Genomic DNA, 10,877 nt, shown 5'->3' with positions numbered 1-10,877 from the left:
GGCTCAAATGGGTCTGAGAGGCTAAATGTCATCTAATGGTGGTCCGTGGTTCAAATGGGTCTGAGAGGCTAAATGTCATCAAATGATGGTCCGTGGCTCAGGTGGGTCTGAGAGGCTAAATGTCATCAAATGATGGTCCGTGGCTCAGATGGGTCTGAGAGGCTAAATGTCATCAAATGATGGTCCGTGGCTCAAATGGGTCTGGGAGGCTAAATGTCATCAAATGGTGGTCCTGACGTCACTCGCTCATCCCCTGGTTCTAAAGTCCTGACGTCACTCGCTCATCCCCTGGTTCTAAAGTCCTGACGTCACTCGCTCATCCCCTGGTTCTAAAGTCCTGACGTCACTCGCTCATCCCCTGGTTCTAAAGTCCTGACGTCACTCGCTCATCCCCTGGTTCTGAAGTCCTGACGTCACTCGCTCATCCCCTGGTTCACGGAAGTATCATTTCTCTATGGAGAATAACATGGGCTCATCTTAAAATCGTTTCATATAAGCATTGTGGTCCAAAAATAAACATGCTTTCTCTGCGAAATTGTCGGGGAGGTGTCTCTGTATCGTTTGCGACCGTCAGTCACTCCTATATGATTGACTCATATGTTTCTAGCGAAAATGTAATTAATTCAGCAGCAGTAACATTAGCGTTTTCTCTCAGTCAGTTGATTCTTCATATCCATATGAGTGAAACGGCCGGGACGACATGTTTATTTTTCAAACACAGTTCTTATGAGGCGATCTAAAATCCCCCTATGGGGATTACAATGCAAATAAAAAGTACATGAACCTGTGGATTTGCGCCCTCTACCAATATTGATGTCAGACTTCGGTTAATAATTATTCTCCTTCTCCACTGCATCTCAGAGGCAAATATTGCAGTTTAATGCAATTGCAAAGTACCTAGCAACTTGATTGAACACTTTATTAACAGTTATTAAAAGTTTTAAATTTAGATTATTATTACAAAACATACATTAAAAAATCACACCCGTGTGAACTGAGTGGTGTAATATAGCCTGTCTGACGTAATTAAATCATGTCTGACGTAATTAAATCACACCCGGGTGAACAGGGTGAACATAGCAACCATGCTCATTTTTTCTGCACTAACAAAGCCAGTTGTAGAAATCACACCCGGGTGAACAGGGTGAACATAGCAACCATGCTCATTTTTTCTGCACTAACAAAGCCAGTTGTAGGAGTGGTTTACACCACTCAATAACAAAGCCAGTTGAAAACAAAATTAACGGAGCTGAACGTGAATCCCCCCCACCGCCCACCCCTTTTTTTCCCCCTCACTGTATATGTTTATTTTCCCTTTTTACCTCCTTTATGATGAATTCCTGTTCTGTCTATAGAAGTGTCTATTTGTACGTCTCTAAATGTTTTGATGATTTGAACATGGTGGACCCTATTGGAAACAAGTGTAATGCTTAATTGGGTCGTCCACTCACAGTTAACAGCCTTTGTATTGAGTTTGTGCTTGAAATGTACTGTAATTCTGCAAACTGTTAATAAATTCTTCAATCAATCAATCAAACCACTCAACAAAGCCAGTTGTAGGAGTGGTTTACACCACTCAAAAATTATATATATATATATTTGTTTTATAGTTTGACCAATCAGCGTTGTGATCTTTTACATTTTTTTTAACACATTTTTGTAATATTCCTGAAGAGATTGTGAAATTAAACACCTTTCAGTGTGCATTGTGATGCCCTGAGTCATCTCTACTGTAGCTTGTCAGCTTAAATCTGACACAACAGTGACCTCTAGTGGTGGATATTGTTGTTGAACTTTTGCCAGTATCTCAGTTTCTCTGCAATGAACCAGTGGTGGAAACCAACTAAGTCCACGCACTAGTTACAGTAATTACAGTTATTTACATTTACTAAAAAATAATAATAATAAAATAAAATTGCCTGCCGGAGTCACTTTTTTATCCAGAGAATCCACTGACAGTTACAGTCACAGTTTTTATTTATTCAGAAAATAAATCCACTGAATGAGTTCAAAGATAGTTTTGTTTGGGTGTAATTGAGGTCAGAAAAAAAAAAACATGAAACAAAAGGTGGATGTCAGGAGACCTGTAATGAGTGACCTGACCTGTGTGACCTATGTGTGACCTGACCTCTGTGACCTCTAGGCGCAGCAGAGACGTTCCGAGGCATCGGGATGACATCACTGCTCATCCTGCTCATCTTCGCCTTCATCCAGTGTCTGCTTGGAGAGACAGAGGAGAGAGGTGAGCGCGCGCGCACACACACACACACACACACACACACACACACACACACACACACACACACACACACACACACATACATACACACACATACATACAGCTGGCTATATTAATGCAATCATGGCGACCCCCTTGAGCGAGCGAGGTGAAACGCAAAGCAACGAGCAATGTGGGACTAACCTCACGTCACCCGGCTTTCCACCTCGGAGGAAAAATGTGGGACAGTTTTGTTGTAAGAATTTCCGTGCGCGAAAATGCACTAATATTAGGCTATACAAGTTTGCAACCCTCCTCCTCCTCTGCTGCGCTGTCTGGAGAGGCGACGGGGTGCAGTCGCTCATAGAGAGCAGTCTCATGTCATGTTAAAGCATATAATATTGCAGAGAACACACTATGGGTTTCGGATCGGATCGGATCAGCGCCGTTTTGGTCGGACCGGTTCCAAACGGGAGGTGGACGTTTTTCAGACAGGGCATTAGTCCGACATTCATCCGCATGTCGGACTAGCGTCTGCTCCCATGCTTGCGGTTATGGTTAGGTTAGGAGATGAGGTGGGTTGTCATTTGTCGGACCAATGACTTGTCAAATCCTTCTCGGCTACGTTTCGGACCGGATCCAAAACATTCGTATGTGTGTGTGTGTGTGTGTGTGTGTGTGTGTGTGTGTGTGTGTGTGTGTGTGTGTGTGTGTGTGTGTGTGTGTGTGTGTGTGTGTGTGTGTGTGTGTGTGTGTGTGTGTGTGTGTGTGTGTGTGTGTGTGTGTGTGTGTGTGTGTGTGTCAGTGTGTGTGTGCACTAGGCCAGTGTAAACACAAACATTGATGATAAAAGTGAGGAGGTAAATTGTGATTGGCCAGAATGAGATGATGTATGAGATAAGAGCGCCGCTCTACACTATAGCTGAATATATGTACAATTACCTATTCATATTCTGTCAGACTCATTCTCATTCGACCCATTCTCCATGTTTCTCTCTCTCTCTCTCTCTCTCTGTGTGTCTCTCTCAGAGGACAAGATGTTGGCTGAGAACATTCCGGTTCCATCCAGTCCGGTTCCCATAGCAACCATAGACCTGGTCCAGAACCCACTGGGCTCAGGCGGAGGGAAGGGTCCAACGGTCCCGGCCGTCAAAACCAAACACCAGGTACCGTGTATGACTAGGGTGACCTAGTGCCTTAGATATAGACAGAGTTACGCAAACTTCATGGGGCTTCAGTCCAATGGCGGCTCTCCTACATAGACTACGCATTGAGCATGGGGACAACCAACTGGAACAAGTCCTGGACCGGAAGTAGACCGAAATGCATTGGACTTGATCTTAAATCCCTTTATTTAAATTAGTTTTGTAGTAATAGTACAACATAAACATTACAGAGACGTTAGTTGTTACTGTACAATACTTTAAAACAGTTGTCATGTTGCACACATGCTAAAAATAGCTCTTGTTTGCGCCGCCCTCGTTGAAAACAATGTATTTCCAACTCCAGCTTGTCTCAGTTCAGGCTGCATGAACAGCTCGAGCGCTCGGTTTCTTCCCCCTCTATATCGTAACTTGATTGATTGATTGAAAATTTTATTAACAGTTTGCAGAATTACAGTACATTTCAAGCACAAACTCAATACAAAGGCTGTTAACTGTGAGTGGACGACCCAATTAAGCATTACACTTGTTTACAGGGTCCACCATGTTCAATTCATCAAAACATTTAGAGACGTACAAATAGACACTTCTATATAGACAAAGAACAGAACAGGAATTCATCATAATGGAGGTAAAAAGGGAAAAGAAACATATACAGTGAGGGGAAAAGGGGGGGCGGTGGGGGGGGATTCAGATTTTACGGGGGCCAGTTTCGAATTGCAGCCATCCGTAGGTGCCCTTTGAGAGCGGTTTTGAAGGAGTCAAGGGATTCGGATGTCTTAATGACTGTTGGTAGGGCGTTCCACATTTTGGAACTCTTCTATTACATGGCTCTGGGGTGACCTAGTGCGTGGGACAGTCCCTCATTTCCAAGACCTTTCAGGCGTTCCACAAATTGAGACCCTGTCCCACATTGTGACTGACAGGCATGGGTGTTCAAATGCCCTAATTAACACACCAAACGCCCGGGGTTATTTAATCCATTAAATCAGAGCGCCCATCGATTTATAGCAGCGGAGCACATTTAGCGACGTACCGGATGTTATCCCCGATGTAGCTGAAATAGCTTGATGTAGCCAAAACACTCCCGAGGCAACAACGACATCGACAACAACGGGAGGTATGATTAATTCTAACGCGTCTGGACCGCGATGGGCCGTCTAACACATCATCTTTGCTTAGAATTGGACAGAATGATTTAGATCAAGAGTTATTCACGTTTTAACATTTTCAATGACGTCCCACCGGGAAATAACATTGAATGTTGCGCAACAGACACTTCCAGCCTGTGGAGCGATGCGATCGGTTTTGATATCAATAAATCTCCGTCCTTTGATCAATCTCCGTCCTGAGCGCTGGCCGTTACTGATTGATTGAACGGAGAACTATGTCCTTGCCGCTCGGGGTGTTAACCCATTTCGGGCGGGAACCCCTTTTGGTGTTTTAAGCATTCTGTTCTACTTTAGCTATTGAAAAATAGCAGACCTACAAGCTTATAGCGCGGCACTTAGAAACATAGATATATATATATATATATAAGAAAGCTAGATGGCTCACCCGCGCTCTGGCCAATGGAGAGTGACGTTGCTACGTGGCGGCCATCTTACTAGGGGCAGCATAACATTGTGTCTATGGGGCATGTACTTTTAAATAACCACAACTTGCTCAATTTTCAACAGATTTTCAAACGGTTTGGTTTGTTATAAACGTCAGAGACGTCCGCATACTTATATGATTTTATACGATGTTCATATAAAAAAACAAAATTAAGCAGATAAGCGTCCTGAATCATAGCCACGTTGACAACGTTTGTAATAAACCAACCCGTTTGTAAATCCGTCAAGATTTGAGCGAGTTATGACTGTTTTTGTTTGAGCTGCCATAGAACGTGTACTGTAGCCCCGAAGTAAGATGGCCGCCGGGTGAACGACGTCAGAAACTCCGCCTTAAGCCATCTAGACTTTATATATATCTATGCCTAGAAAGGCCTAATCTACCACCTTGCTCTTTTTCAATGCATTGAGGCTGAAGGGGAAGCAATGGAACACAGATCTATCGCTCGAGGGGAGCTTTGATTAGCGGTAAGCCAGCTTTATAGGTTTATCATTAATTAGAGCGCTAATTAACACGTTAAAGGCGTTGTTGGCGGTGCTGGATCTTATTAAAAAGACGTTAAAGGAGTCCTTAGCCAGGGTTGAGTTAATGCAGTTCTGTGAGTGCGTTAGATATGGAACTGGAAGCGGTGGAGTAACAACACGCTGTCATGACCACCCTCTGCCACCAGGAGGAGCAGGAGGAGTGGAGCCGGCCGGCGTGGGGCCTCAGTGGCGCCCCCTGGGTCACGCTGACCTACACGCTGCTCAAGCTGCGAGAGACCGTCTCCATGAGCAGGAAGAACACGCCGCCACCGCCCGCCGAGACGCAACCCCTGCAGGTGGGTGGGACTGTGTGTGTGTGTGTGTGTGTGTGTGTGTGTGTGTGTGTGTGTGTGTGTGTGTGTGTGTGTGTGTGTGTGTGTGTGTGTGTGTGTGTGTGTGTGTGTGTGTGTGTGTGTGTGTGTGTGTGTGTGTGTGTGTGTGTGTGTGTGTGTGTGCTTATCTCTGTGTGTGTGTTTGTGTGGGTGTGGGTGTGTGTGTGGATACAGTATTTATTTAATTCAAGTCTTTAATTAGTTACTTTAATGAAAGCACTAGGCTAATTCATAATTTTGAGATTTTAATAAAAACGTTAACTTGCGTTCTGTCAATGTGGGCGTGTACCTGACCTAGACCTAACTGTCTAACACTGCCTGTCTCACTGCTTCTCGACATCCTGAAGAAAGGTGAGACGCTTCACCCTGTCTGTCTGTCTGTCTGTCCGTCCGTCCGTCTGTCTGTCTGTCTGTCTGTCTGTCTGTCTGTCTGTCTGTCTGTCTGTCTGTCTGTCCCCAAAACAGTGCGCTGGTTTCAACAGATCCCCAAAGCTGTTGTTTTGGGGAAGCACTGGTTTCAGTTCGGTCAACCTCCTCTTGTGTGTTGGCTAGTGAGGCGCACCCTACGGAGACATGTTTACAGTATACGTCATTGCGCAACAGTATTGCTCTCCGAGAATAGCTGATATACAAGCAAACATGACGTCGCGGATGCGACTGTTGTGAGCTTTAGAGGTCTGCTGTTGACCTTTTGCAGACCGCGGCCATCTTGCCATCAGTAAAGCAACCTGCATTATGTGCAAATTCAAAACAGGTGGTACGCATGAGGGACATTGAGGGACATCCTACGAGCACTTCCAATGTTTGGACAGATTAAATTAATAGTCACAAATCACCGTGATCGGACGCACCCTTGATGTTTAAATGCGATCCAGCATCGCAAGAATTATAATTTCGTTGCTGTCAGGAGGAAACCTCATAACTCAATTCTTGAGGTTTTTGATTTTTGTTTGGCATAAATCAGTGCTATTGAACACCCTTTATGTATGTGTGTTGTTTCGAAAATATTGAACCAATGGAAAGTAGTAAAAAGTGCTTTGGACAAAACCTCTTAACTCCATTGGTCCCTCAAAATGTCTGCTAAAGCAACTAACTCCACCACCTCTCCCCCTCTCATGGAAGTAATTGACAATATATAAAGTTACACCAACTTTGATGAGGCTGCATTGCTTTGTTTTAAAAATATAAGATTTTCTTAATTTCCTGAAAAATTATTTAAAAAAAAAAAAATTAAATATCTCCGACAGCAGAGATATTTACCAGTTCGTGGCTCTCCGTTGCCGGGCAGCGCTTTGCTTTGCTTTGCTTTGTGTTGTGACGTCATTACATTTTCCCCTCCGTCCAGACGATCTTTAGCGGCGTTTTTCTCAGAATTGAAGCTCAGGTTGAGGCGATCATGAAGAGCATCCATGTTTTCGGGACTCAATAAAAAGTGCCGGCGAAATACCTCGCGATGCCGTTTCAGCGCTTGTGACGAAAAGAGCGGCAGGCTGCGGCTTTTTAGTGACCTTAAACGTGGGTACGGAACAAGTTAACGTAGTTTAATACCATCAGATAGGACTTTTCTGTTTGGATGTATGGGCTGTCGTCTAGTTTAGAGTTCTCAAACTCTGCCCGAACCCGAACCCGACCAGGCCCGACCCGACGTTTTAGGGCCGTGCCGGGCCTAAAATGTATGCTATTTTAATTTAATTTCTAATTTGTTTATAATAATAAAAAATATAGTTCTGTTCTGGCTGTTTGTGTATTTATCAAACTTCTCAAATTCTGCACAAACCACGACGAGGCCCGACCCGACGTTTTAGGGCCGGGTCGGGCCTAAAATCTATGCTAATTAGTCGGGCCTGGCCGGGCCTGATCAGTTAGGGCCCAGTTAGGGCCGAGCCCGATGAGAACTCTAATCTAGTTAGTTAGTTCACTTCACACAATAATGACTGAATGTGCAAAATATGCTGTGCAAGTTTGAAGTTACCAAATATGCTGTGCAATTAAAAGTATGTGTGTGTGTGTGTGTGTGTGTGTGTGTGTGTGTGTGTGTGTGTGTGTGTGTGTGTGTGTGTGTGTGTGTGTGTGTGTGTGTGTGTGTGTGTGTGTGTGTGTGTGTGTGTGTGTGTGTGTGTGTGTGTGTGTGTGTGTGTGTGTGTGTGTTCTCCGACATTAGGTGTGTAATGGGCGGCATGTCAACGGGTACCCTGATGACGGACAGCCTGAAGCCCCGCCCCACCACCCACAGTCGCCGTCTGGCGGCCAATCAGAACCACCGCACAGCTAACGACAAAACACTGACTTGACTTTTGACCTGTAAATGACACCAGGGTTCCCAAATGAACCCTTACGGGTCTGTAACTCTGAGAGAGTAACACATGGAACCTTACAGGTCTGTAACTCTGAGAGAGTAACACATGGAACCTTACAGGTCTGTAACTCTGAGAGAGTAACACATGGAACCAAATGGACCCTTACAGGTCTGTAACTCTGAGAGAGTAACACATGGAACCAAATGGACCCTTACAGGTCTGTAACTCTGAGAGTGTACAAATGGAACCAAATGGACCCTTACAGGTCTGTAACTCTGAGACAGTAACACATGGAACCAAATGGACCTTTACAGGTCTGTAACTCTGAGAGAGTAACACATGGAACCAAATGGACCCTTACAGGTCTGTAACTCTGAGAGAGTAACACATGGACCCTTACAGGTCTGTAACTCTGAGAGAGTAACACATGGAACCAAATGGACCCTTACAGGTCTGTAACTCTGAGAGTGTACAAATGGAACCAAATGGACCTGTATACCGGGGTACGTATAGTTCCATTTGTACACTCAGAGTTACAGACCCGTAAGGGTCAATTTGAGGCCTCTGAAGGGCCCCGGACCGGGCGTTGAGAAACGGTGCTCTCGGGTCCCCCTGGACGGTGAGGTGAGGTTCGTCGTCATTGCTCGAGGGCACAACGGGCCGAGGTGGGATTTGAACCGTGGACCTTTGGCTTCAGTAGAAGCCATTATGTAATTTATAGTGTAGAGCAGGGGTTCTCAACCTGTGGGTTGCGACCCCTCGGGGGGGGTCGCCAAATTATTTTGGGGGATCCCCAAATTATTATGGAAAAATGGAAATGAAGAGTTTACATAATGCATGCATAAACTTGCCTTAATGATTATATCTGGTTTCAGTATTTATTTATGATTGAGGTTATTTTTGCAGTCAGTTTGTATTGGTGGTGGGGAGGGGGGGGGCGTCGCAAGACATGGCCAAAGCATTTCCGGGGGTCCCCAGCCAAAAACGTTGAGAACCTCTGGTGTAGAGCTCTTTGCGCGTCCAAAATGACCAAGAGATTAGTTCTGTTTTCAACCTGTTCTTTGTTTGTTTTATTTGTATTTTTGTTTGTTTTTAACCCATTCAGGCCAGGGAACCCCTTTTTGATGTTTTTTAATGATTATGTTATACTTTAACTATTGAAAAGTGTGGGGGGGGGGGGGGGGGGGGGGGGGGGTCCCCCGTAACAACATATTTTCAGAATGGTGGTCGACGGCCAATTACATATAGTTTTTGGGGTCCTTGACTCGAACCTTAATTGGAATTGATTGTTCAGAGTTATTATTTATATGGATCTGACAAACCCAATAATAACTATTCTTAGTAGTAGTATAATTAAGTTATTGTTATTAAAGGTAAGGCAACAGAAAATGGACAACGTTTGATGTTTACATACTGGTGACGGTCTATATCTAAACAACAATGGCAGTTTCTTTGTTTTCATGGAATTATGGTGGAAATGACTTGAAATTCTGAATCTGAACACTGCTTTACACTGTATTGTCAGCACTCAGTTACAATCCTGGCCTACAAATGAACATTGTAAAAATTTGTGACCAAATTTGACTGAGGGACTGCCATTGGATTTTTTTGAATTTTAGTTTTTTCATGTCATATGAAAGCAGGGAATCATAGCTTCAAATTGACATATTGGTTGTTCAGTTTGACCCACCAGTTTTGGAGATATGGCTTATAGAGTAATGTCTTGCAGAAAACAGCGAGTTGAGAAAACAGGCTTGAAAGGTTCACTTCTGTGGTCTCCAACATTACACCTAGCTACATGTTTAAGCATTTATTCCATATTTACATGTCAATTTCAGCTCTGATACTTATTTCAGACATGCTCTAGTATGTGAAGAGTCTGCCTGTGCTATTAACTCATTTTGAAAAAAGAAAAAAAAAAAGTTTTTCTCCTCTGGTGAAAAGCTGGAATGTGCGCGATGGCAGTCGCTCAGTCAAATCTGGTCACAAATGTGTAGCATTTAAAACTCTGCCATATATCTCTACTGTAAAAGGTTAAATCGATATTGATAATACTGTACATATATTATCCTTATAAGGGCATAGCAGTGGAGGCCATTTTGTGGCGTCTTAAGAACATTTTTCAGGCTATTCGACGTCCAAAATAGGTCTAAATGGCTGTCCAAAAATGGATTATGAAGGTGTCGTGTGTGATTCCAGCTCAAATGAAGCTATGAAGAAACTGGCCCAGAACAGGTAATGAAAGGTTTTATGTTTATGCACATGTCTTATAAAAGTAGACGGCTTGAAAGTCTAAAGAGAAGGTTTGATGGTTTTCGTCTCGCATCTTTATTTATTTATTATTATTATTATTCTCTCTTCAAGCTACTCCACTGATGCCATGTACAAATGATAATAAATCCAATTGATACAAAATCTTTGTTCTCTGCCTGCAGTGTGATCATTAACATGAAGTGGGGCAGATCACTTGATTTTTTTTATTTGGGTTTTAAATGATGGAGTGCCGTGATTTTTGAGTGGTGCAACCACTCCCTTACGGAGCTATGTGAGTGGCTGGCTGGTTGGGTGCGTCTGAGCACGAAAACAGAATGGTTGTTTTTCACCACCTGTGCGCATCACCCTTCAGTACAGCAAGCCCCTACTCCTCACCACCTGAAGTAATCAAATCTGATGGGCCGGCGCAACCTAACACACACACACGTACACACACGCACATATTAACTGTATAT

At 43.8% G+C, this 10,877-nt stretch overlaps 1 protein-coding gene across 3 annotated transcripts in view; it reads left to right on the top strand.

Moving 5' to 3' along the window:
• Positions 1-8,587, top strand: part of LOC306934173 (major facilitator superfamily domain-containing protein 6-A-like) — a 37,847-nt gene extending 29,260 nt beyond the window's left edge. Inside the window, exons 12-16 of one of the 3 annotated variants that reach the window (XR_013791294.1) lie at positions 2,144-2,242; positions 3,248-3,384; positions 5,666-5,815; positions 8,013-8,413; positions 8,463-8,587. Coding sequence is in view for 2 of the 3 variants with exons in the window: in XM_079516694.1 (XP_079372820.1) it covers positions 2,144-2,242; positions 3,248-3,384; positions 5,666-5,815; positions 8,013-8,123 (497 nt within the window). In the remaining variant the exon portion in view is untranslated. Of the gene's footprint in view, positions 1-2,143; positions 2,243-3,247; positions 3,385-5,665; positions 5,820-8,012; positions 8,414-8,462 lie in introns of those variants that run through there. The other 2 variants (XM_079516694.1, XM_079516695.1) reach the window with 2 other exon arrangements.
• Positions 8,588-10,877: the final 2,290 nt, after the last annotated feature.

This window comes from Electrona antarctica, assembly GCF_951216825.1.
Source record: "Electrona antarctica genome assembly, chromosome: 12".
Classification (NCBI taxonomy): Eukaryota; Metazoa; Chordata; class Actinopteri; order Myctophiformes; family Myctophidae; genus Electrona; species Electrona antarctica.
This window is presented reverse-complemented; position numbering and strand designations above follow the sequence as displayed.